At 39.5% G+C, this 27,047-nt stretch overlaps 2 protein-coding genes and 1 long non-coding RNA gene across 9 annotated transcripts in view; 2 read left to right on the plus strand and 1 right to left on the minus strand.

The window, feature by feature from the left end:
• Positions 1-18,428, plus strand: PPP1R42 (protein phosphatase 1 regulatory subunit 42). 6 transcript variants are annotated; one of them, XM_053395999.1, is made up of 9 exons: positions 1-22; positions 3,025-3,224; positions 4,085-4,251; positions 4,900-5,038; positions 6,186-6,302; positions 10,906-11,023; positions 12,042-12,173; positions 14,743-14,902; positions 18,114-18,428. In XM_053395999.1, the coding sequence occupies exons 2-9, from the start codon at positions 3,096-3,098 to the stop codon at positions 18,190-18,192; spliced, it is 1,041 nt and encodes a 346-aa protein (XP_053251974.1). In that variant the 5' UTR covers positions 1-22; positions 3,025-3,095; the 3' UTR covers positions 18,193-18,428. The 6 variants fall into 6 exon arrangements, with proteins under 6 accessions (XP_053251974.1, XP_053251970.1, XP_053251975.1 ...); XM_053395995.1 differs by having other exon boundaries at positions 6-111; XM_053396000.1 differs by lacking the exon at positions 18,114-18,428 and adding an exon at positions 13,289-13,399 and having other exon boundaries at positions 6-111; positions 14,743-14,881.
• Positions 4,622-25,634, minus strand: LOC128417396 (uncharacterized). Of its 2 annotated transcripts, none has more exons than XR_008331454.1 (5): positions 25,367-25,634; positions 14,923-14,994; positions 10,852-10,966; positions 9,195-9,327; positions 4,622-4,768 (listed from the first exon to the last, which is right to left on the minus strand). It is a non-coding gene; the product is annotated as an uncharacterized LOC128417396 (long non-coding RNA). The 2 variants fall into 2 exon arrangements; XR_008331453.1 differs by having other exon boundaries at positions 25,295-25,633.
• The window catches only part of TCF24 (transcription factor 24), a 9,329-nt gene continuing 7,844 nt past the window's right edge, over positions 25,563-27,047 (plus strand). The window contains exon 1 of the mRNA XM_053396006.1: positions 25,563-25,733. The gene's annotated coding sequence lies outside the window, so the exon portion shown is untranslated. The remainder of the gene's footprint in view (positions 25,734-27,047) is intronic.

Consider the following 27,047-nt stretch of genomic DNA (forward strand, 5'->3'; position numbering starts at 1 on the left):
CCGAGCAGACACGAAATTGCGCGTGCGCAAACCCTTACCTTCTTCCTCCTCCCGGCTCCTTTCCCCGCTTCGACCGCGACTCGGGAGCGCGCTTCGCTGCGCGGGTCGTAGGTGCGCTCTTGCGCCTCCCGTTGCCCGCGGAAGTGTTTGGATAGGCGACCTTTTCTGCCTCCATAGCAACGCGCTTGGCGTCTCCGTCCGTGGCGGCGAAGCCTCTTTGCCTGTGTTCACACGCGCCCTGTTGCGACCCGTCCCCTTACCTGCTGCTGGCGTTTGGCGGGGAAAGAGGTTGTGGGGAAGCGCTGGGCAGAAGGGCGTGGAGTTCGTGCGAGTGGGGAAGGAGACCCGTGTGCGTCGGGACGGTGAATAGCGGGGCTTCGACGGCCCAGCCGCCTTCTTGAGACATCATATAATTTGCTAGTGTAGGCGCGTTAGCCACACTTCGAACTTGTAGGGAGACGAAAGTCCTTCTGAGGAGCCCGTATAAAGTGTGGTTTGTGTGTAGCCCCGTAGAAACTGCCCCCCACCCCTTGGCAATCTTTCCCTTCCGACACTTTTATTTCCCCCAGTCTGGGCTCGATAAGCAGAGAGAAAAGCGATTGGGGAGCGGGCAGATATGCTAGTGCTTCTTTTGCCATCTCCCCCACTCTTCTTTCTATGTGCATGGGCGTAGCTGGGAGGGGGGCAGCTGCCCGCCAAATAATACAAATCAATACAAATCTGAGGTTTTGCCCCCCCCCAACAAAAGCCTCTCCCCCCCCCAACAAAAATCCTGGCTACGCCCATGCATGGTTTCAGCAGTTTTTAATACGCCAAGATGATTCCAGCGCTACCACCACGCATAACAGTAAATTGAGGTGTCCCTGCCTGACACATCGCAGAATTGTAGAATTGTAAGGGAGTCGGGACCCCCAAAATCATCTAATCCGACCCCTGCAAAACAGGAAGAGGCATTCGCTTGTTCTGTGGGATTCAAGGCATCTTTCCAGAAAAGGGTGTTTCTGGGTATTGCCTCTTACCCAAAATTAATGGTCAGGCTGCGATATTTGGCAACTGGGAAATGTGATTCTCCCCCACCCCTTCCGCTAGAAGCATTGGTATTGTAAGGGCCATCTTTCATCCGCTGAATAACCCCTATACAAAGGGCAAACCAGAGAACCATGGGCGAAGCCAGAATTTATTTTAGGCAGGGCAGGCTTTATGTTAGGAGGGCAGAGAACTGAGTTAACTGAACAATTGTGTCACAAGTATTTTTATTTATTTACTTGATTTGAGGGGGCACCTCACCCCCCTGGTTATGCCCTTGCTTAATCATCATGCCCATTACACATTTTGAAATTTCAAAAAGAGTTCAAATTCATTTGACCCTTAAACATTAAAAAAGTGGTTGAAGTTCCATCTTGCTACCAGCAGTGCTGTGCCATTTCCTGGGCCTTTTCTACTTGTTAAGCACTGGTATTTTACAGATCATTTTAATTTAGAAGTAGTGAACAGCAGTAAATTTATTTCTTGCCCATATCAATAGGACGTCTTCCTCACAACTGTTATATGAGGATTGTCCCTGGATCAAGATGAACACAATATAGCACTATACTTGTTTTTAAAAGGTTCTAGAATTCCACATTCTAGAGGCATTTCTGGGTAAAAAGCATTCCAATTTCATGAAAGGTTTTAAGATTTTAAAAATATCATAGTGATATGAATCTTTGCATTCATCAGATTTGCCAGTACAGTGGTACCTTGGTTTAAGAACAGCTTAGTTTATGAACTTGAATTAAGAACGCTGCAAACCCGGAAGTAGGTGTTTTGGTTTGTGAACTTTGCCTTGGAAGCAGAACATATTCCGCTTCCTGTTGAGTGTAAATTGAATCCCCCGCTATGGGAAAGCACACCTTGGTTTAAGAACGCTTTGGTTTAAGAATGGACTTCCAGAACAGATTAAGTTCATAAAGCAAGGTACCACTGTACTGAAATGAGCTTACCTGACTCAATTCTGTGTATCTTCTCACATATACAGTAGTGTTGGGAGCTCTAAGGTTCTGGGATAAGCATTTTCTAGGACTTTGTGAGGTGGGGGATCAGGAAGAAGAGGAAGCCCCAGGACTTTTTATTAAAGTACCGGTAGTTTTTTGTAATAAATAAATATTTTTGCAGTATTGTCACTCTGTGACCACCAGTTTAATTGTGATCAGCCAGAAGTGAGTCCCTTTAAAAGGAACTCAATTTCAAGATAGTTAACAGGACTTTAATTCCAAGTTAGAATTATAAAGTCAGGTGTAGCTTTACTGAAAAGCTTTGAATAAAATGTTGCCCCTATGAAATATATATATATATATATATATATATATATACACACACACGTACTTATAAGAATCCTAGATGACAGGTGGCATCTGAGCAGAAGTCCTTATCTCAAACAGAAACAAAGCTTATTAGGAAATACTGTAGTACTTGATTACTACTATGTTTTTCCCCCTTCAAAACTACAGTCATACCTCGGGTTAAAGTAGCTTCAGGTTGAGCGTTTTCAGGTTGCGTTCCGCGGTGACCTGGAAGTCACGGAATGGGTTACTTCTGGGTTTCACCGCATGCGCAAACGCTTAAAATGACATCATGCGCAGAAGCGGCGAATCACAGCAGGCATGGGGTGTGTTCTGCTCAGGATGCAAACGGGGCTCCAGAACGGATCCCGTTAGCATCCAGAGGTACCATTGTAATGGTTTTATTCATATGCAATTTTATACAGATTTTAAAAATTAAAACACCATTAGCCTACTATGTCCTGCTTCTATATAAAGAGAGCTAGGATGTTAGTATAATAGTCTATAGAAAATTTGGGAAGACATCTATTACCATTAATCTTTTCTTTCTTAGGAATATGGCTAAGAATGTCTCTGAAAATGAGAAGAAAATCTCATTGTAATTAAATTATTTCATAGTAACTAGAAAATAATGTTGGAAAAAGAGAATACAATAATTTTATGACTCTGAAATATACTTTATAACTTTTTGTTTTATTTTAAGGCCCTGTGTGACAAAAAAGAATACATGGATATTGAATTCTTGGAGTAAAAAACTGACTTTACTGCAAGATTATGGTTCGACTAACACTGGAGCTAATTGGTAAAAGCCTCAATCAGAAGAATCGCAGAGATGAGTCCTTGGCCCATTACTTGAGGAAAACGACTCATCTCAAGTTATCAAATAAAAATATAGATATAATTGTAAGAATACACTGATTATTTGAAAATACAACTTTTTTATTTGTTATTTGCTTTCTGTTGTTAATAGCAATTCAAAGCATTTTTATCCTGCTCTTCAGCCAGAAAGTCTGCCAGAGGTGCTTGCATAACTTCAATAAAAACAAGACTCTTTCAGTTAGCAGAAGAGTCAGGAGGGAATTTGTTAAATTAAATTTTACACCATTACAATAATCAGCTTGAAATTACTGACTAAAAGACAATAACACTTAGTTAATTTAAAGCACCGTTCATTTGCACTGAAAGTTTTAAATCAGAAATATAGTTTGTTTTAAATATATTTGAGTATAGTGGAAGTAAATGTATTGTTTTCAGAAATTTGCTTGAAATTTAGGAAGATCATAGCATCCCTATATTCTGGAATGATATACAATTCTAGTGTAATTGTCAGTTGGAAAATATGAGCCGAGATCCAAAGACCTAGTTCAGGCATTCCTAAGGGTTTGGCTATGGGCAGTTAGAACTTTCCATTTTCTCCTTTGAACAGCAGACCCCCATGCCCAATAATAAAGTGCTTCTCAAAGTTTCTTCCATTTCAAAAGTAACTTGCTATGTAACATAGGGGGGAGGACAACTTCAGTGGCCCCTTAGATATTTAGAACAGCGTGCTATTCTTTAGTTCCTAGCCATCATAAATTAAGATAGTATCCATTCATTCTATATTTACAACTATATCTACCAAGGATACCGTAGATAGTAAGATCAAAATGTTGAAGGAAGTATAAAAAAGCCCATGCAGTAGGAAAAGGCTGTATCTGGGAGCTGAAGCATTTTACTTACGAGAGAACTACACAGTAACACACTTTCTTCATTCTTTCTCTTAGGATGACCTGTCTTTGTGTAAAAACCTTAATGTCCTTTATTTGTATGATAACCAAATTAGACAAATACATAATTTGGATTTTGCTACAAACCTAAGACACCTATACCTGCAGAACAATTGTATTACACGAATTGAAAATCTAGCATCATTAATAAAACTTGAAAAATTGTAAGTTTAAAATTATTATCATCGGATTTATTAATTGATGTGTAAATTGATGTAAGAAATATAGCTACTGTATATACTTGCTGAATATATCCTATATTTTATTTCAAATATGATAATTTTGTTTATATATTCCATTAATCCAATGACGCATTAGCCCAAAGTTTGGCTAGTGATTTCATTGGATGAGTTAAGCATCTGTTTGAATCTCTCCCACTGAAACTGATTTTACAGTTTTTTTCTTTGCCTGGATTATGCTTCAGATTAGCAATTGATAATATCTGGAACATTTCTTTATATATTATTATTAATATTTCTATAATAAAGTAATGAATTATATAGGACAATGTTCCATCCTGCCTATATACATTGCTTTAAAATATTTTCATTTTGTTTGGGTTGTTTCCAGGTAATTCTAAATAGATTTGCATACTCAGATTTCTCTTCAGATTTTATAAATCTTTCACCTTTTACAAAATAGATTTGCTTGTAGAAAACTCTGTGATTGTTCCATGGAGCCCTATGGAAATTGGGATTTTAGTTAAATACACTTTATTTGTCATAAAATACAGTACACTTTTTTACTTTTGGAAATGTTTGTGTTCTTTAAAACAAATTGGGAGAACTAAAAGCCTCTTATATACTGTTAAGGTATCTGGGCGGCAATTACATCACTGTAGTAGAAGGCTTAGAGACTTTAGAAGAACTAAGAGAATTACATGTTGAAAGCCAGCAGCTTCCCCTAGGAGAAAAGGTTTTGTTTGACCCAAGAAGTCTTCATTCACTAGCGGTAAGAATATAGAGTTTCAGTGGTGAAAGATATTGATTGCGAAAAAATTACAAGAATTATTTTTAAATCTAATATCTGTTTGCCAAAGAGCTGCATTCCCATAGGATATGAATGCAAAAGGGTTAATTTTTATTATTATTACTACTACTATTTGCACATCAAAAATATGTGTAAAACAAAGGGTGTCCAATAGTAGTGAGTTCTATGGTAATTCTTTTTGTTTTGCAATAAGTTCTGTAATCATTTATGTTGCATTCATTTCTCATCATTTGATAGAATATGTTTGTCATTCCCATTGCCAAGAACATTTGGTTGACATTGAGCTCAGTTAGGTATGTTTAATTTAGAAGCAAAACCCTATTATAATTTTTGTAATCGTATGAAACAAACCAAGGTTGCAAGAAATGTGTAAATTGTTGGCTATAGAATCCTTTTTTTAAATTTCCATTTAAAACTGAGCAAGCATAGCTTAATGAATTATGCATTATTAGCATTATATGTATTATATATACTCATTAGATTCAGCAAAACCTGATCCTCTTGTATTCCTTCTCACTACTCATTTGTCATTTGACAACTTCAAAACTGAAGCTAGAAAAAAGTACAGCTCTATATTTGTATTTTGTTTGTATTTTCTTCTTCATCATAGTTTTTTCATGGTCAATTTACTGCCATTTGTATTATGAAAGAGCATTAAAAGTACCAATCGGTTTCAGACTATTTAGATTGTATTGTGTACTGATTAATTCCTCCAGGTCCAAGAGCTTTTCTAATCATCCAGTGAAAATCAAGTTACGCAAAATCTCACTTCAAATTTTCTGCACATCTGATAAGATCTGACTTAGTGGGTAAGATCAGGTTTTCACAAGGCACAGCTGCAGAACAATGAGAAAGGCTCTCAGTCCCAGGGGAATTAACCCGTACACAATACGATCAAAATATGGGTCAAGCAAAAGTGTAGATGAGCCCAAAGTGTTCGTTATGAGGTGCTGATAAAACATACAGTTGTGTGGTGCAGTGCTATGTATGTTTTACTTTAGTGAGAAGTTAGTCTCACTAAGTTTAATCAGGTTTGTTCTCTAGTAACCACATATGATTTCAGCAGTTAACTTTTGGCTTTTCTTTTTAAATGTTAATTTCATTGCAGAAGTCTTTAACAGTTTTGAATATCAGCAATAATAATATTGATGAAGTGAGTGATTTAGCAATTCTGGAAAATATCTCCCACCTTATAGCTGTTGACAACCAAATTCACCATGTGAAGGTAATAAAGAGGAAATAAGATAAGCATATATGGGAAATTAAGGCAGTTAATATTTAATAACCTTTCAGTGGTTTGAATTATTTGCTTTTATGGGATAATTTAAAGTTAATATGCATGGATATATTTTTCTTTTTCTGTGGCCTACAGAGATGAAGTCCCATTTCACTAGATGGCTTTTACAACACTCTTTATCACACTCATTTCTATCTGTTTATTCATTTCATATAATTTATATACTGCTTGATTGTAGGAAGCAAACCTCAAAGTGGTTTACAAAAAAAGATCAGTAACTTTGTCACTAAAAAAATTGCAGCCATAATTTAAAACATACAGAAAGTTAAGACCATAACGGAATAGACTAAAACATTTATCTAAGGGTATCACTTGCTGGGAAGCAGTAGGAGAGGCCTACTGCTCTCATGCACAACTTTGGGCTTCCTATAGGCAACTCTTTAAGACCATAAGAAACAAGATGTAGGATGCATTTGGCTTAACCTAGAAGGCTCTAATTACGCTTTTAAAAAATTAAAATACTAATCCATGTGGTTACTAGGTAAAGCTACATCCTAGGGTACAGATGTGATGCTCTGTCCTATGAACCACCAAACAGACAATTAGCACTGTCAGCTCTGCGATCCTAATCACATATACACATTCCAAGGTTTCACATTTTGTTTTATGCAACCAAATGGCATGTATGCCAAAAAATGGATCTCCTGTCTCCATGTCGCACAAGAGTACCCCCTTTATGCACATAACCATGGATTATGACCTATAGGTTCAGATTATAAGACTCTCACTTTTAAATAACTAAGGTAGTACCATTCCTATTTATTTCGGAAGGCCTTACGCTGGTTCAGTGTTTTGGGAATATGGTTGTAAATCTTTAATTTATTCAACCTTTTGCCATTATTGATTATGACAACAAGATATCAAAAAGATGAATTCCTTCACTTCACAATTCAGTCAGGAACAAGAGAGAAAATATAGATTTTCTGAAAGAGATAATGGCAGACCGTCAGAATGATGACAAATTGCTGTCTACAGATGTAGTTAGGGCAGTTGAGCTAGACACAGCCGATAAAAATTGGAGTACACTGGTCAAATACAGGTTCTTAAATGGCCATCATTAATTGGGAAGAAGGCTGCTGCTAGTACTACGGATGTCATCTGAAGCTTTCACCTCCCACAGTTTGCCTAGAATATAATTTGCTCTTTAGTATTTTGTAGCAGACCTCTAAGTGATAGCATGACATGATCATTTATCAAACAGAGACTGCCCAAAAAAGTGTCTAGTCCCTTTAGTATAGCTTATTGAAAGGCTGTAAAGTGAAAGCACTTTATTAGAGACAGGAAGGCAATGAACAACTAGAGCGTATCCAAAGGGTAATCATATTTCAACATGGGATTAGTACCTTCTTAGATAAACATACAATGGCGTGAGCAGGTTCTGGATCATTTATCAAGTGAGTAGTAGTCAACAAAAATCTGGAAAATTCTGTGGGTACATTCATCAAAGTTTAGCTATTTACTTAGCAAGGTTCCAAGAAATATATACTATTTTACATTTTCAAAACCAGCTTTAGTTGAGCTAATTTTTCAAGTGCATTCTAGTTTTTCAAGTATAGGAAGATGATTTCAGTGGATCTTACAATGTAAATTTTGACATTTATGGAGACAACAAAGGCAGAGTTTAGGTTGATAAGAGATTAATGTGAGCCAATGTAATTGCATGTACTTGGACTTTGTTTCAGTTTGGGAAATAAAATGCCAAATTGTCCAGATACGCAAAACATTAGATATGCGAAACACTGTATCTGAAATGAAAATACATCCTGATATATTTTTATATGTGAGAAATAATATGTGCCTTTTTATTTAGTAATCAGAGCAGAATATTATGTATATAACTATGAAAGAAAACAGTTCCTTGAGGTTAATGTTACAGAATGTTTCTATAAATAGCTTGTTGTGGGAAAGCTTAAAAGAAAATCTCCATGTTGCTTTCCATGTTCTGCATGACTCCTCTGGCAAACTTGAAATTTAACAGTCCAAGGATTATGGATTTTCCCAAATATGAAATACTGGAGAGTAAAAAGAAACCCTTGCTCTCCTGCTCCTTGCATCTGGTTTGTGTGGATAACTGATAGACACTAGAAAATATTGCTGAATAGCTTAAGAGGTTCTGTTGTACATTGAAAAGTAACATTTCCAACAATTTAATCCAGCTAGGACATGACATGAAACTTCTGCATGTATGTCTGAAACTGGATAGAGAACCATACGTGTAGACAGGACCTGCCAATGCAGTTCCCCTCACTGATCCAAGATCGGATTCTGTGCAAGGGAAACCCTTTCAAAAACTTAGCATTTGCCACTCATCTATCTGGGAGCAGGGCAGGCACAACACACCTTTTGTCATAGAACTGTTTGTGTGCATCCCTGTGTATTGAGCCACAAGTGTTTCGTGATAATCATTGTAAACGACATGCAGGAATGCAAATACAGTAATAATAGATAATAACTTGAGTTCTGAAAAAAGCCAGCGGAAGAGGGTTGGCAGAAGGTAAATTTCGTTCTCCACTCCTTGGGAGTGGAGGCTTGACAACCATATGTCAGGAGTGCTCTGATGGTGTTTCCTGCTTGGCAGGGGGTTGGACTCGATGGCCCTTGTGGTCTATTCCAACTCTATGATTCTATGATTCCTCACTGACAGTCCTCTAAGTAGCCTCTCCTGAGGGTAAAATACTCTCCAGAATAAGGGTAGCACTGTGGCCTGGGATGTGTGAAAAGGGAGTTGCTGAAAATGAGATGGAGGCATCTTCTTTAAGCAGGATCTCTACACAGAGAATGTGCTCTGCTTGAATTTCAGTGGTTCTCCCCACAGCCCACCTCATTCAGGAGAGTCCCTGACTCTCAGAAGAAGCTTGTGAAGCTGCCTATGGAGGGGGAGCTGGTGGGAAGGAAAGCTGCCTTGTTGACATATTTATAACTCTCCCTTTGTCTGTAGAGATATCAGGGTGGCCTACAAAAAATGTGAGTTAAAATTAGCCATGGCAAAACAGTATAGTGAGCAAAACTCTAAAAAAAATTTGAAAACAAATAGAACACTCTAAACGGTCATCAACTTCCGCTGGCACTTCTCAGGATCTAAGTCACTGTAAAGGTAGTGGCATGTTACAAAATTTTCAATAAGAGCATCAAGAAAAAGAATATTTACACAGATGGAAGTGAAAATATTTCTCCACTGGTGGAAAAAGCAAATTACTTTCAATTCAGTTGCCAAGTGCTATTATTTCTGGTTGCTGACAACAGTATCCAGAAATGCAATAAGAAGGTACTTGAGCAGTGCATTTCCACAAGAAGTCCCATATCTGCCAAATCTTATAAGTCATACAAGCCATGTTAACCAGTTTATATATTGTAGTAATATAAAAGAAAAACTAGGTCAGATTGCCCTTAATAAAAAAAGAAAGAAACCCATACTAGATAAAGGTTATGTAAAAACACAAAACTTTCCTTCTCCTAGCTCAGGCCAAGAAAATAACAGATGTGGAGGAAATTTATTAATTTTATTCTAAATAATTACAATAACCATGAAGGAATTATCTACCTGTGACTTCCTCTCCATGAACAAACAACTCTGAATTCATTGGCACGTGAAGGGTTTTTGTATATTGTAGAGTGACATCAAAACAACAACAACAACAACAACAACCAGTAGTAATATTCCAGTGCAATCTACCAAGGTTTCATATATATTCAGGCAGCTAACATTATGGCCGGAATCCAGAGATACACCTCCACATACAGGGAGTCTATTTTCTTCATGTAGGCCCTGATGCAACTTGCATGAGGAAAATCAAGCCACATATACAGATTTTTTTGCATGTAAGCCCCTATAATTGAGCACATGTATTGCGCAACATCTTATACTGTGTGTGTGTGTATATATACATACATATATATATATATATACACACACACACACACACACATATATGTATGTATGTATGAAGACCTGTGCAAGTGGTAGCTTTAAAAGATTAGACAGAGTCATGAAGAAACAGGCTATTGATGACTACTAGCCATGAGGACTATGCTCAGCTTCCACAGTTGGACGCAGCAATGCTTCTCAATACAAGTTGCTGGAAACCAGAGGAGGGGAAGAGTGCTCTTTTTTTGCCCAAATCCTGCTGGTTTCCCACAGGCCTCTGGTGAGCCACTGTAAGAACAGAATGCTGGATGAGGCACTAGTCTAATGCAGCAGGCTCTTCTTAGGTTCTTATGTGTTTCTGGTGTTCTGGATTTTGGCCTATATTTTACATTTTACCTTTACAGTAGAAAGTGAAGATCAAAGGGTTGAAATCATGTTTAAGGAATAATTAGAAGGTTGCTTTTTGGCTTTATGTGTAAAGCATTGTGTTTCTTAATTTAACATACCGCATGCCATCATGTGATTACTTTATAAAGGTAGCTGTGTAAATAACATTACTTTAGAAAGTTTACATTTAATTGAATAAATAGAATTATTAATCCACCTAGTTACAGCACTGAGCTAAGTTAGCAAAAGTATTGATTTTCTTTTCTTTGGTATTTGCAGGACTTGGAGTTTGTGCTGGGTGTATGGACCAACCTGCGCAAATTAGAGCTGAATGGAAATCCTGTTTGCCAGAAACCAAAATATAAGGACAGAGTTATACAGCAATCAAAATCCCTTGGTAAAATAATGTACTTTCAGAGAGCACTTTTCTTTTACCAGAAATTAATCCATGCATTAACACACTTACCTGGGAAAAAGTCCCATGATGTACTCATTGGGGCTTACTTCTGAGTAGACATGTCTAGGATTGTGTTGCATACCATACAACAAATTTCCTGTGAATATGTAAGCTAAGTGGGTATAGGATTGTAGCCTTAGACTTCTATATAGGCCAACAGATGTTACTAGGTCACAAAAAAAATTAATAGTTTGCCAGTCCCATATATCTATTAGTTGTTAGCAACCTTCAAAATACATTTTTAGTAGAAATAACCTGCCTAGACACCTGAGGCAATTCTTACTCTCCACAGGGGTCCAGGGAGAGGCCTATAACAAGCCACCACCCAATCCTATGTACATTTACTCAGAATTATTGTTGAAATAAAACTCTTCTAAAAGTAAACAGTAATGATTCCAGGCAGATCTCCCATGACTGTTCCAAATATTGGGTGCCACAGACAAAGAGGCCCTGTCTGAAATATCTAACTGAGAAATATCTGCTGTATTTCTTATGAAGAATGAAGCCTTCAAGCTCGCATGGAGGAAAGCACACAGTCACCTGCCAGAATCAGATTGAGCTGATAGAACTACTACAGAAGCCCTTAGGATGCCACCCAGGATGCTGGCACAGCCACCCTCTTCCCCCATGAAAGCTTTCCTAGATTCTGCCAAAGAACTGGTAGAGCACCGGTGGTTGTTGTGCTACCCCACAGCAGGGCTCACTGAAGCATGGAGATGAGATTTTCTCTTGTGCTAGGAATCTAGCACCTATACCATAGCAGGTGGAGATTAGGGAAACAAACTGGTGTTTCAGGTCTGGCATAATCATTGATGGTGAAAGAACAATTCATACTGAGGCAAAAGTTTATCCATGGTTGACTTCCTAAGAATACCAGAGCCACATCTAGGAAAGGATTGGGTAAGCCAGAGTTAATCAGCATTTTCTTGATACATGTTTACAAATATTACCCCTTCAGAGTCCCTCGATGGAAAAGAAATAAAAGAAATGGAAAGGCAATTCCTGATGAATTGGAAAGCATCCAGAGATGCCAGGAAGAAAAACAGGACAGAAAGCATGATGAATGAACATGCACCATATTTACATTTTGGTACACAAACTTTACCTTCATGATCATTTACAAAATTAAGAAAATAAGCTGTTTAGAAGGAAAAGGTTATAATGCTTTTAAGGTTACTCCTGGGAGTGTTTAGTCTTTTGGTGAATGCTGTGGGGGGATTTTTCAACTGGCATGGCCAACACTTCTTCTGAAGCAGTTCTCAAAAGGATTGCTCCTAGAAGCTCTCTTCAACAGGATAAAACCCAGATGGCTCCCTGGAATACTGAGGAACCTAAATTCAAGGAGCAAGAAGTGATGGCTAGATGAATCTGACCAAACACAGTTACAAGCACATCTTTGTGTCTACTGCGTGGCAGTGGTTATGGGCTTACTTCTCTGCCAATATTACATCTTAAAGTAGCTACCCAGCAGAGCTTTTCCTTTGTGGTAAAGGATTTTCCCAGATGAAGGAGGTTGTCCCATTATTGGCCTGCCGTGACAAATTTGCCAGGCACTTCAAGGGTAAAGTTACTCAGATCCATTATAAACTGGATGATAAGTTTGGTTGTCCTATAGAGCCTTCCAGAGGACTGACTGGTCCGCTGTTATGAATCAGTTTCAACTACTGCAACACAAAGACATGGACAAGCTGCTCTAATGTATGCAGCCAACCATGTGCCTTCTTGACTCTTACTCCTCCTGGCTGGCAAGAGCAAGCTGATAGGCAGCTTCAAGCATGCTCTGATGAAAGCAACTAGACCCATTGCATTCTGACTTCATGCCAGGTTTAGTGACAGAAACTGCTTTGGTTGCCCTGGTCAGTGAAATTTGTCAAGAGAATAACTGGGAGAGTGTGGCCCTATTGATTCTCTTTGATTTCTCAGTGACTTTTGGTACTATTGGCAATGGTATACTGCACCCCCTAAGTTGGAAGCACTGCACTGCAGTGGTTTCATTCCTATCTCCAAGGACAGTTCCAGAGAACAGCATTGGATGACTTCTGCTTGACCTGTAGGGGTTGTCCTATTGAGTTCTGTAGGCTTAAATCTTGTTGCAGATGCTATTTAATATCTATATAAAGCCACTGGGAACAGCCATCAGGGGATTTGGAGCAACTTGTCATCAGTATGTTGATGACACCCAACTCTGTCTCTCTGTTCCATCAGTACCAGAAGAGGCAATGCAGGCCCTGAACCAGTGTCTATCTGAAGGCAGTAATGGGCTGGATGTGGATCAGTAAATTGAAGATGAATCCAGGCAAGCCACAGATACTGTGGGTGGGTAGTTCTCTCGCCCAGGAGTTGGCAGAAAATGTACTTGATGGGGTTGCACTTGAACAACAAGGTGCATAGTTTGGGGGTGCTTTTGGAACAATCTTTGTCATTTACGACTAGGAGAGCTTATGCCCATTTTGGCTGGTATGCCAACTACAGCTATTTCTGGATAGGGACATTCCAGCCATGGCTGTTATTGTAACCTCCAAATTGGATTTTAATGCACTCTATCTAGGACTGTCCTTGAAGGTGTTCCAAAAATTTTAACTAGTGCAGAATGCTGGTAAGGGTAGCACACTGTGAGCATATTACTCCTATTTCAAAAGAGCTGCATCAGTTGCCAATTGTTTTCTGGGTCCAGATGAAGTTGCTTACTTTGACATGTAAGTGGCCTGGAACACAAATTTATGCAAGAATGCCTTTTGCTATACTGACATGCCCATGCTTTCTTCTTTGTAACCTCTAAATGGGATGAAATACGTAGTGTGAGGACCTGCGGAAGGGCCTCTTCGTTGGTGGCTCCTTGTGTGGAATTCCCTTCCCAGTTGGGCCATTAGTTCAGATTCACTTTTTTTCGGAAAGCATTTGGAAGATGAGAGACCTGACTGGAAAAATAGATTAGTTTGCTGCTGATAGTATTAGTAAATTGTTGTGTTGCTATGTTATGTATTTGGGGGTTGTGTTATTTTTTGCTTTGTTTTTACATTGTCTGATTTTGTTGCCCTTTGGCTTGTACAAAGTACAGTAGATAAATCTTCTAAAGAAATAAAGTATACTCAGTCTTTTTGATAATCCAGTAAAATGATTGATGAATGGGTTATTTGTCTTCTGTAGCAAATCTTCAAAATATTTTATAGGAAGAATTTTGAATTACATTTACCCAGTATTTTAAAAGTTTATGTACTTTTATTGTGTACAGTTGAGCAGTTATAGTATTGCAGCCTGTAGAGAATCACTGTGTAAAAGTAGTTTTTTTAAAATAATCATCATCATTATTTACCTATTTATGTCACTTTCCAGAGTCTTAGTTTGTAAAATGAGTAACAGAGCAAAGGCTTCTCTTTCACCATCATTTTTCTGCTACTTCCAATTTTTAGCTGAAAATTCTGCTTGGATAATGTTCTCAGGCACTTTGACATTAAACATGCACATCAGTAATGTTTATAGTTTATTTTTGAAAAATGCTATACTTCCATAAATTATCCAAGGTTCTGTTAAATTATATTTCCACTTTATCTAGTTATTATATATTTTGCAGGTGTAACCATGTCTTCATTGGTTTGGTTAATATTTTGCGGGGAAAGTTTTTGGAATAATTAATGCATGCATGTATTTGTACCCTGCAGATAATAATGACAAAGAACACCCACATTTTCCTATTTACTATTTCCCAATGACCAAAGAAAAACCAAATTTTGCAATTTTGTCTGAGATGCATAGATCTCCTTATAGTAAAGAATCCCATCGAACCGTCCATGAAGAAGACAGAGTTACTGAGAAAACGAGGTATGTTTCTTGTAGCACACCTTTGGAGTCCATCAGTGTATGAAACTTCTGCATAACTGAAAGTTCTGCATAAATGAGGGGCTGGAAGTGCACTATTTAGAGAGATGGGTTCACAGAGGTTAATCCACTAAAATTTATATTGACAAGAAAATGCATACTAATAAAGAGAGGGAGGTTCAGCTTCCTGTGTACAGCTGTAGCACACAGGGACTATTTTGTTGATATTTGAACAATTTTTGTTTTTGAAGTTCTTCCTTTTTTCATTTCATATTTTTTAGCAAAATTCTGATTTAGGCTGATCACATTTTGTAACTGATAGGGCCAAACTAGATATGTGTAACATTATTGTGATAGTCCTTTTTAAACTGGAATGTCATTTCTGGTAGTGGGGGGGGGGGGACGGTGAGGATTTCCAGTCCATATTTGGAAGTTACTGGGGGCAAAAGCCCCTTATAGGGTGATTGGAGTGAAGAAACAGCACACATACAGTCTACTACCACTTCTCCAATACTGTTTACAGTGAAAGGCTGGAAGGGAGGAGAGCTCAATTGATCCTTCTGCCAATCCACTCCTGAGTGGTACAGAATCACCACAATCCAATAATTCTGATATCCCACGCTGATAACTTGCTGATCTACATGGCAAACCGAATCAGTGCTGACTGTGCAGACTGTATATGCAGCTGATTCTAATGCATGTCTGTATTTTTTTCTCAACACAGCTAGTAGCAATGGGGATGATTTTAAAAAAGGAATGGAGTATGAGGTTAAAACTTCCCAGAACCACTTCCTGTACCTAATGTAGGCTTCTTGCACATGTATTTTTTAAAGTCAGGAGATCCTTGGCCTTAAAGCTGCTTGGATTTTATGCATCATATCTAGGATGTGATCCAAAGATATCTGAGTGTACCAATAAACTGTCAAACTATCATTGAACTCAAGGATTCTCCCTTTGTCCTTCGCTACTGAAAGTGCAAATCGTCTCTTGCAGTGAGAGGAAACCGGATGCTGGACTCAGCCTAGTCCTCACTTTCCCCCAGAAACTAGCAAAGCTGACTGCACTGATTTCCTGTTCAGCAATATGTGCACACTGCAGAAGACCACATGAGCATGGTTGAATTCTGAATGTGCCTTCCCTTGCCTGGCAGTAGCATTCTGAGCTCCTGTCAGGAGAAATCTCCCAGTGGAAACCTGTCTCCATAGCAGACCGCCCTAGCTGGGCTTTGCAGTTAGACAGAGAACAGACTCCTTTATCGGAATGATCTGGAAAACATTTGAATTGCCAGAATTAAGATAAATGGGGGAATTATTTATGTAAAATACAGAGTATACATCTGTGCAAAGAACACAAAAGAAATACAAATATCAGGCATTGGGTAACTGAAATTCAGATAATAAGTGTTCTGCATTTTCATTTGCATAGCACATATCTTTCTAGTCCTAACAAGAGTATATCAAGCAGTCATTAAGAATACATTTCCATACCCACAGTCTGGAAGTAAGTGTCATTGAACTTGAGGTTTTGTTTTCTGAGTTGACATGCCACAAGATTGTGCTGTACCCGCAAATGAATATTTTTTACTTATCTCATAGAAACCAATGATAATACTGCAGTCATTGTATGTTCTAGTGATATTACAGTTTGCATTGTGTAGGGATTTTTTAGATTTAACATTTAGGCTGCAATCCTGTGCATACTTACTGTGCATTGATCTCCATTGAACAAAATTGTATTTATTTCTGAGTAAACATACATAGGATTGTACCATTGAACATATATACTGTATTGGGGACTATACTGTTTATTTAACATCTACAAAAAGCCGTTAGGAGCGAAGCTCAGGATATTTAGAATGTGGTGTCAGCGATATGCTGATGCTATCCAGCTCTATTTCTTTGTTACAGTTGAATCAGATGTGGCAGTACAGGTTCTGAACCTCTGTCTGGATGTAATAATGAGAGCAAGTAATTTGAAATTGAATCCTGACAGGATGGAGGTGGGTGGGTGGTTCCAGGGTCCAGCAGTTGGGTGATGTGACTGTTCTGGATGGGGTTGCTCTCCCTCCTAAAGAAGGAAGCACACACTTTGGGAGTGTAGCTTGATTCATTTGTCTCTGGAATCCCAAGTGGCTAAAATGGCTAGGACTAGGAGTAGCAAATAACTGTGACCATGCATTGGTAACGTCAAGAATAGACTACTGTAATAATGCACTCTATGTGGAGCTTTCCTTAAGCTTGGTCTGTAAGCTGCAGAATGCTGCTGCTATGTTACTTTGCAGAGTGTCCAATTACCGTATTTTCCCGTGTATAAGAGTAGGTTTTCCCCCCTAAAAATAATGTCAAAAAATAGGGGGCCATCTCTCTCCCCCCCCCCATTTTCTTAAATCTGAGTCCCCCCAAATAGGGGCGTCTTATACATGGGGGTATGTTATAGATGGAAAAATACAGTATATGTGTATATTGCACTACTTCTAAGGGAGCTGCACTGGCTGCCAGTAAGCTACCAGGCCAGGTTCTAGGTTTTGGTTTTTGCCTATAAGGCCTAGATGACTTGGGGCTAGAAAACCTACAGGAGCATCTTTCTCCTTACTGCTCTGCTCATGCATTTTATTTGACCCAGGAGGCCCTCTTAGTTATACCAGTCTTGGTGAGCAAAAACTAAGGAGACAGTCTTCTCTGCAGTAGTCCTCTTTTTACTGGAACTACCTCCCCTCTGACAAGCACCAACACTGATGATATTTTGGTGCTTGTTAAAAACACAACTGTACTCTGGTTTTTTCCTCACATTTAATGTGGAGGAGTCAGATACTGATTCCCTTAGGGTAACCAGCTACAATCATATTCATTTCATTATGATCTTGCTGTTTGAACAGTTTCATTGTGATTTGTGTTTTATACTTGTGCACACCAGCTCAAGGCAGATTGTAATAGGTAGTAGCTAAAATATTTTTATAAATAAATATATCCATTTATAGTGCACTTCTATACATAACTTGTTTATAAGAATGTGGGTATAGGATTGCAGCCTTAATGTACTGCCAGAAATAAATGTCTGTGGAACATGGTGTGGTCTAGTTACATACTAGAATTTAAGAGAAGCTTAAGCATAGAATATAAACACATCTATGGAGGCAAATGGCATTAAACTGTTATTGTATCCAGAATTATTTTCATCTTTAAAATAATTGCTTTACAATGTTTTGTTTATGTAGCCATTCATCCCTGAAGAATCCTCAAAATGTACGGAAAAACCTGTCTGAACCTCACCTCCTAAGACAAATGCCTCTTTAAGAAGATACTGGAAAAGCAACATCTTCTTGTGTTATCAAGAGAACAAATGAGTGCATCAAACCAACTATGAAGAAAAACTGAATGTTGTGGAGAAAGTTTTATATTTTAATCAGAAAACACTAAGGCATGTTTTAAGTTTTTCATTGCTGGCACAGTAATTTTTCATAATACAAAAGCAGTATTTTGTATAACAGATCCAATATATGTAACTTCATAAATAAAAAGTTTAAAGTAAAGTACACAGGTGTCTTAATGAGAAAAGGTGCATGGGGAAATCCCAAGGTTTGCAGAAAAAGCTTAAAGCAGAATAAAAACTTATGGTAGAAAAAAGACCCTATCAAAACAGGCCAATGAGGACTCACTATGCTCAGTTGGGTTAGACCGGTGACTGTTGAGGATGAAAAATGGCAGAAAGATAGATGGAGTATTTTGACAAAGGGCGTGGCGCTATCCTGACTATCAAAAGGAATCAACACTGCAACATTTGTTTGAAGTCCCCACACATATGCACTACTTGCTGGCCCTTTTTGTATGTTGGGAAATGTTTTTATTTAAAATGTCACACTTTTATAGAAGCCTGTGTACAACATAAAACCAATAATATAAAAACATCAATACATACTAGTAGGTAAAAAATTCACAATTCAAAGGCCTGTCTGAAAAATAGTTTTCAAAAGATGTCTAAAAGAAGACAAAGATGATTCATGCCGGGCTGCTGCAGGCAGGGCCTGCCACATTAAGTGCTCAGTCCCTGGCAAAGGCTGACCAAACCATGGGTTTTGACCAACAAAACTGCCCCATCAGAAGAGCATCAGAAGATGCTCTACTGAGGTAGAGCATAAGAAATTAGTATTGACCCCACACAGTTTAGGGCTTTGGCTTAACAAAAGAACCTTAAACCCGACATGGTAGCAAATTGGCAACCAGTGCTGTTTTCTCAGCAATTGAGCAATATATTGCTAGTAACCCGTTCCTGTAAGCAGTCTGGCCTCTGCATTCTGCACTACTTGCAACTTCTGGTCCAGATAACACAATCAAACCAACAAAGTTTGCTACAGTGATTCTTGAGGTTAGCCATGCATGGACTACTGTAGTCAGACTGTCTTGGTCCAGAGATGGTTGCAGCTGGTGTACCCGGCAATGCTAGTAAAAGCCACACAGGTCACTTGGGCCTCTCATGACAAAGATGAATCAACAAGTGCCTCTAGCTTGCAAACCCGCTCCTTCAGAGGGAGTGAACCCCATCTAGAACAGATTGGGCATAATGGAGAAATTGAGTTGGGTATCATCTGCCTACATATGGCACCGTGCTCCAAAACTCCTAGTGACTACCCTCAATGGCTTCATATAGCATTGGGGAAAGCACTCCATTGGATAAACTGGGTTGAAGAGCACTCTCCCAGCTCTACTCTCTGGACACGATCCTGCAGCTAAGAATGGGGCTACCAATACACATCTCCAGAAGTCCATGGACCTACACCATTAGAGTGACCGTTCTGACAACAATTCCAAAGTCTGCTGTCATTTCATGCAACACACAAGAACCAAATTAGTAGCATCTTGTGTACACAGTACCTGCTCTCCTGCTAGCTGTGGTCCCTTGAGCTCTCTCTTTTTAATCAGTATCCTGTACCCATAATTTTGAACATCATTTGATTTGCTTTAATTTGCAAAATAAGTGATCTCTTTGTGTCATCATAGGTTGATTCACAGTTGATGGCCAAACTGGGTGAGAAGCTGGAGACCTTGGCTGGAGGAAAACAGACTTAATTCTTGCCCTCTAGGCTGTTATTCTGGGGGGAAATGCCTCCCTTGTTTTTTCATCCAAAGGGCAAAAGAACAGGACCCTATGGTTGTGGAAACAGCTGAGGGCATGACTTGATTAGAGAAATGGCCTGCAAGGAAATATTTAAGCATCCTTAGCCCTTCATGGCTGCATTTAAAATCAGGGGACTGTTTATGCATCTCTCCTATATTGTCTAATTTGGCCCTCGTTTAAATTAATCTGCTTGGAATTTAAGCTGATTTACATCACAGTCCTCAACACACTTATTTGGAAACATGTTCCAGTGATTTCAGAGGAACTTAATGCCAAGTAAATGTGTTTAGGAGAGGGTGCCAGTTGGCTTAAATTATTGTACTTCAGTTTAACTGGGATTATAAATGAATAAAAGCCAAAATTCCCAAAGGAAGCATTGTTCATCCTGAAAGAATTTTAGCTGCAGACCCAAATGCTTCATCTGAGTAATCCCATGGAAATCAGTGGGACTACTCTAGAAACAAGCAGCATAAATTCTTGCTGCTTTTCTCTTTTGCAGTATCCTGCATCTTATACCATCTGTCCTTTAAATTACCGTAACTTTTCCCTAGACTCCACTTCCTAATTGCAATTAATACCAAATATTTTAATTTTCTTGGCTACATAAAGGGCAACAAATAAATCAGGCTTTATTTTTCTGTCTTGCTGGGTCAAAGATTTGATTTATTGTGTCTATGTTATCACACAATCAAAATTTCATTCCCAGTGTTTGTTTGGGAAAATTCTACACCCTGCCTATTTATTTTGAATGTCTCTTCTCATTAATGTTGCTGAACTGTAATTTCCAGCCTCCAAATATCACTTTTTATTGTTCAGAGTCCCATAAATATATGGTTGTGTGTGTTTTATATATATTCACATACATAGAACACTACCAACAAAGTCCCATTGAATTCAGTTCATCTTACTTCAATGAGATACAGGATTACAGTCTGAATGTGTTTAAGGATAGATTTCAAATCCAGTCAAACACTGCTGTCCCAGATTTTTGCGTTCCCATTTTTCCAGCACAATTTCCAGAGAAGAATTTGGTGAGGATTTTTAGATTTATTTTTTTCTCCAAGGGAGAAAAAATAACTTGGAGTTGGGGGTATTTCCAAAATGATGCAAGGATTAAATGGTGCAGTATCACAGTTAAAATTATTGAAGAGAACAAAGCAATGAGTTGTCCTTCCTTCCCAGACAGAATATTTTGGACTTCAGCAGTGCAGGTGGTTGTTTTTAAATTTCCTCTTAGTTTTGATTGAGACATTGTCACCATTGTGCAATTACTAAATTTGGGGGGGAGGGTGTCAATAAAATAAATATTAAAAATTATATGCTTAGAGTGAGGTAATGGTGCATACACAGAATTCTATCTCTTGTTCTGAAATCTGGATTTATCATATGGAGTTAGGCCAGGTGGAAGCAACCAGATGTCAAAATCTGGAACAATAATGGGACCATCTCTAAATATGTGTATATATTCAAATTGCTATAGTAAAAACTAATATTGGCCATCTCAGTGTCCACCCCACTAATGAAGTAGGTCTGTGTACTTTTATAATATTACTGGATATCAAGAGGGTTTCAGAAATCTACTCTAGGCATGACTAGGGACTTGGGCAGACTTTTCCTCCCTTCTTTCATTGTAAAGCAAGTCCATATGCTGTATTACAAATAGATTTTAAATTTTAAATGTGATTTGCCCGACAGTGTTCTTCTGTCAGGATGCCAAAGGCACATAGAATTAGTACTGTCATTATTAGAGCATGGCCCACAGTCTTCATACTCTGTGGTACTGCGCTCCACACACACTTGCCCCAAACATATGGAAAATCTGTTATACAATAGTCTCCCTAATAAGGGCTATAGCAATGTATGGAAAACCCAACAAATTCTCCTATTTTTGTATTCCTACCGGCACAAAAATGGGTGCTGGGGTGGGGATTGGTGTTTTGGGAGAAATGGTTTTAATTGAAAAGATCCAGTTTTGCCCCTTCTCTCCCTGCAAGGGGATTTTACCCCACCTCCTCATACCTGTACCCCACACCATCCACAAATCTGCCCTGGAGGGTTTCAGGCATGCCCAGAACAGTTTTAGGGGGCATGCATGGGGAGGAAAGGCGAGGACATTCCATTGTGCAAGGAGAAATCCTACACTGACCACAACCCAAAATGAAAAGCTGTTTAAAGCACTAGTGATGTTTGGTGGATATCATATAGCAAATTACTACCTACACACAAACATGCACATGCTATTTAGCTGTACCATGACAGTAAGATTTTGGGTCAGAATTCCAGGGCCCCAATCTTCCCAGAGTTTGAAGGAAGAGGGGGCCCCTGAAAGACCATTAAGTTTTGGAGCCTAAAAATGACCAAACTGCACCACTGCAGCTAACTACAAATGATAAAACTATAAAATTAAAATTACCTTAAGGCTGGCTATTTTAATGTGATGCTTTTCTCTACATGGCAACTTAAAAGAGTTGCTATCTTATTTATCTAGGCTTAAAATATCATTGTTTATTAATTGTGGGAAAGGTTATTGGAAAATATGAAGAGCCGTGACTTTCTACTCTTTGGCAAAGGTCAATACTGGCAAATTCTGAAAAAGAATAATGGGAGTAAAAGAAAAGAAAAAAGGAACTTATGAAAAGATTGTTTAACCTCCGAGCCCAACGTTTAAATTACTCCCCTCGAGCAAAACGGTTACTTTATCCTAACCCAAACAATTTTCATAAAGAACAATTTCAACGTTTGTACCTAGAGAATATAGGCATTGCTTTCAATCGTGCAAACGCCTCCCAGGCTTCTAATGGAAAGATGATTAATTCACAGAGCTTGCAACTATTTCCTTGAGGAGAGTGAGATAAGGTACCGGCTAATGGTTTGTTGAGAGCGTCCGTTCGCATCTTGTGGTCCGTGGCTTGGAAACTTGGCTCAGGGCCAGCTTTGGGTTTTATTCTGAAACAATCCTTTGGATTTCATATCAAAGCAGCTTGTCCCCAGCCCTAATTTAAAGCTAGGAGTTAGAGGGAAAGGTGAGAGCAGGGTAAATAAAAATCTCCAAAGAATTTAATCGCCAGCTAATTTAATACAGAAAAGTGTGTTTAATCAGTCGGGCAGCCATCCTGAGCTCTATTTTTTTTAGCTGTTTTCAAGGAAATATTTATATCTTGTTTCCACATAAAGAACACAAACCAGTGAAACTCAAGGACTTCAAAACCCCACTGAGTTCAACAGGAGAGATTTAAGTGTAAAATCGGCTCTCCCACTGAAATTGATGAGACTTAAAAGCCCTTAATTCAGATTTTAATAACTGACTTCTGTTGATGCTCAGTCAAGTGTTTAGCAGTTTTGCTCTGATGATTCAACATATATTCAGCAATTCTGTTGGATGCGTACTCCAGTTCAGTATCCCAGTTCTCAGGATGTGTTTTCTGCTCTGATTCGCCCACTACAGCTTCTTTCAGAGATGATTTGGCCACCACAATGTGCACTATGGTAATCTCCAGACTAGACTGCTATAATGTGCCCTACCTGCAACTTCCCTTAAAGAAGATTAAGAAACCTTAACTGGTCCCAAATGCAGTGATCAACTAAGGTTCTATTTAGCTAGCCAACTAATATTTACTCAGAGCAGACCCACTGAAATCAATGGTCCTGAGCACTGCTATTTTTCTAGGAAAAAAGAGGTGCCAGAATTCAACATGAATGCCTCCCTTGTTCTCTTATAATAGCAATGGTGCCCACCTGAGAGGTGCCAGAACTGAGTGGTACATAGATTTCGTAATAAAATGGGGTATTATTTTCCGCCCCAGTGCCTAATCAATCTGAACTTTCTTCCTGCTACAACTGTCTCATCCACACAGTGAGATCCTACAGCACTGCCTGGCTTTGTCTTTTGCTTTCTACTTTGGTTATTGCGAGTGCGTAGGATAAATTAGGAAGCACCATTGTGTGCCACTGCATATAGGACTGGACCGCTAGGTTTTGGCCCATAAAGGCTGTGATCATAATCAATTAAGTTCTAGGTGTCTCACATGCAAGAAAATGAGTTGAGCGCTAATCCTGCTGATTACTACAGGGCAGGCACCCTGAGATCACCTCATGCATTGCTTTAAAAGAGAGTTAGACAAATTCATGAAGGATAAGGCTATCAATTGCTACTAGCCACAATGGCTATGCACTTTCTCTACTGTCAAATGCAATCTTCCTCTGAATACCAGTTGCTGAGTTGCTAGAGTGCTGTGTTTGTGCTCATGTTCTGCTTGTGGTGTTTCCTCTGGCTGGCCAGTTTGAGAACAGGAAGCTGAACTAGATGAGCCACTCCTCTCATCCAGGGCAGATTGTCTTACATTCTTTTGCCTGACAGCATTAACAGTTTGTACGCTAAACTTCTAACTGCGATAAAACTTTGCAGAACACTGACAGTGGGCATGCTGTGCATGTTTTAAAACCAAATAGCCATCCAGAGCTTGAGGAACTAATACTTTCATCTGTGGGGGGGAGATGCAAGCAGAGGCCTAATGGACATAGTCAGGCCTTTCGTTAGGGTGGCAGGCCTTTTGTTGGTGGGGGCAGAACCTCAGTTAGCTATGTATTTTTATTAATTTTGGGGGCAGCTGTCCCTCCCTGCCCCCCCCCCGCTACACCCATGCTAATGCCCACCCCCATAGGGCATGGAGGGAGAATAATTAGCAGACCTCCAGATTTTTTCCTGCTTGATTCACCACCCCCTTCTTCAAATAACTCGGTTGGGCCCAGTGTCGGATTTACATATAAGCTAAACAAGCTATATCTGAGGGCCCCACTCTCTTGGGACCCCCAAAAAAAATTAAAGGGAAAAAAAGCTGGATGTACATTTCCAAAATATAAGATAAAAAACAAATAAACTAAAACCTACATACAGCAACAGTGTTTTGTGTTGTGTAGGCTCCTATGAGGTAAGTAATGGGCCCCGCCTGCTAGCCTGCTCCCTAAAATATCACTGGTTTGCTCATTTCTATATATAGGGTGCCTACATTCTGCATGTGCAAATGGCTTTTGATACCTATTAGGTCTATAAATTACCATATATTCAACACAAAAAGCAGCCACAATTTGTTGTTGACAAAGGACAGCTGGACATATAACGGGCCCCATTACCTTCAGTAGCTTAGGGCCTCATCAAACCTAAATCCGGCCCTGGTTGGGCCCCTAAACAAAACACCAGGCGTAACTGACAAAAATCAGAGGTGCCCTCGCCTCAAACCTGCCTGGCTGAAACCCTGCCAGAGACCCATACCTGGTTCTACTCACTAGATAAGCACTGCACTCTGCCCATGCCCATGCGCCCTCTTCTCCTCATCAGGAGCTGGCGTCAGACCAAACCTTGAAGATGGATGCCAGTCAGGACCATGTGTCCTAAGAAACTCCTGTGGCTCAGATGAGAGCTGCGTCTGCTCAGCGGGAGGAGAGACCGGGTGGAGGAGGAGGAGGAAGGTGAGGCCGCTGCTTTGCCGCTAGGCAGCAGCCCCGCTCTCGGTCGGAAGGCGCCTCGGCCCCCTGCAGGGGAAAGAGGTCGAGCTCGCCAGGAAGGACAGGGGGCGATGCGAGAGGAGGAGCAGCAGCAGCAGGAGGCGGAGGAGCCCCTCGGAAGTCTATAAGAGAGACGCGCTTCTCCACTCCCAGCCTGGACTACATCGCTACTGGCCGGCTAGGCGCCTCTCTGCCCCGGGTGCTCACCCCAGAAGACTAAGTAAGTGCTTTCCTGGGTAACTTTCTGCTCTCTCTATCTCAGTAGCGGGCATTTGTGCTGTTTTGATATATTTACTCTGGTTCTGTATTTGCGTGCAGTCTCATTTATTGTTAGAACCCAGTCATTGCCCGAAACGGTTTCCCCCAAAAGTGCTGCTTTAGAGATGCATCTTGGTGGTCTGTCTGCCCTTTGAACATGTTCTCTTGGAAGTTGCCTCAGTAACTTCCCTGGGAATAAAAGTTACCCTGCAAATCGAGGGAAGCGGGCTCAACAACAAGCAGGTAATTTTAAATTGGACTGGCTAGCTCTCCCTAATCATCTTGCCATTATACTCAGGAGGGATTGAAAGTGATATTTGTTTCCTTGCAGGATTGTGAGCGAAGTCTCGCTGCTATTGATTCGTGTCGGGTGTTATTCTAGGCTCGACTGAAGAAAGGTGCGAATTTGTGGGCTTTCGGAATAGGGAATATCTCGATCTCTTAGAAGCTCCTGGCTTTTCGGGTGCGACTGCTTGTTTCCAGCTGCTGTTTTTTCAGTGCCGGAAAGTCAAAATGTGTAGCTGTAAGAAAGCAATTTGAGTTACAGATGTGGTGTATAAGAACGAATATTTTTCGATGTTCCAACGGTTTGAATAAAATGTATTACAGAACCTTTCATCCCGATCTTAAAAATAGAAGTTATTTGTGTGTATTGAGGATCAAGCCATACATCAGCCGCAAATTGACCTCAAGCCTCAAGAAAGTGAGAGTGGGGAAAGGCATATTTGCATCCGGCTGCCCATTAAAGTAGTGAGAATCACACTGATGCTTGGGGAAATTGTTGTACCTAGAACGTTGAATGGGAAATTCTGCACTACTTTTTCTTCCCTTGCAGTCCTATAAACAGCTGCTCATAAATAGCAGGAATTTAGTTCAAGGGGGCATGCTCCTAAGTAAAGAATGCTGCATACTAGCTTTATGCTTTTAGGTTTAATTTTTGTAATAAAAACAGTCGGGTGGCAATGCTAAATTTAGTGCTTTATTGTCTGTAAGCCTCATTCAAATAAGACTTCCAAATAAGAAAATTTTGGATTGATGAATTTATTTGCTAATATGTCCTACTGATTTTCCCCTACTCTGTGTTCAAATAAATGTTAAGAATGGGAAGGTGGCAGTAATATTGTTCATTACTCCCTAAACATCTCTGTTCATTTCTCCCAGTTAACTGATGTTACAGCCAAAGTGGTGTCTGAAGAGATCCTAAAAGTCCAATAAGGCACTACCTAGAATCCTTCTGTATCATCAAACATTTTTCAAATCCCTCAAGTGTAAAAGA

This window comes from Podarcis raffonei, chromosome 7 (genome assembly GCF_027172205.1).
Source record: "Podarcis raffonei isolate rPodRaf1 chromosome 7, rPodRaf1.pri, whole genome shotgun sequence".
In the NCBI taxonomy this organism is placed as follows: Eukaryota; Metazoa; Chordata; class Lepidosauria; order Squamata; family Lacertidae; genus Podarcis; species Podarcis raffonei.

Bases quoted from the DNA above. Each gene is read 5' to 3' on its own strand.
- PPP1R42 (XM_053395999.1), top strand. From the start codon at position 3,096: ATGGTTCGACTAACACTGGAGCTAATTGGTAAAAGCCTCAATCAGAAG. The intron at 6,303-10,905 runs GTAATAAAGAGG...TGGTATTTGCAG, and splicing joins ACCAAATTCACCATGTGAAG to GACTTGGAGTTTGTGCTGGG. The intron at 12,174-14,742 runs GTACACAAACTT...TGTACCCTGCAG, and splicing joins TGCACCATATTTACATTTTG to ATAATAATGACAAAGAACAC.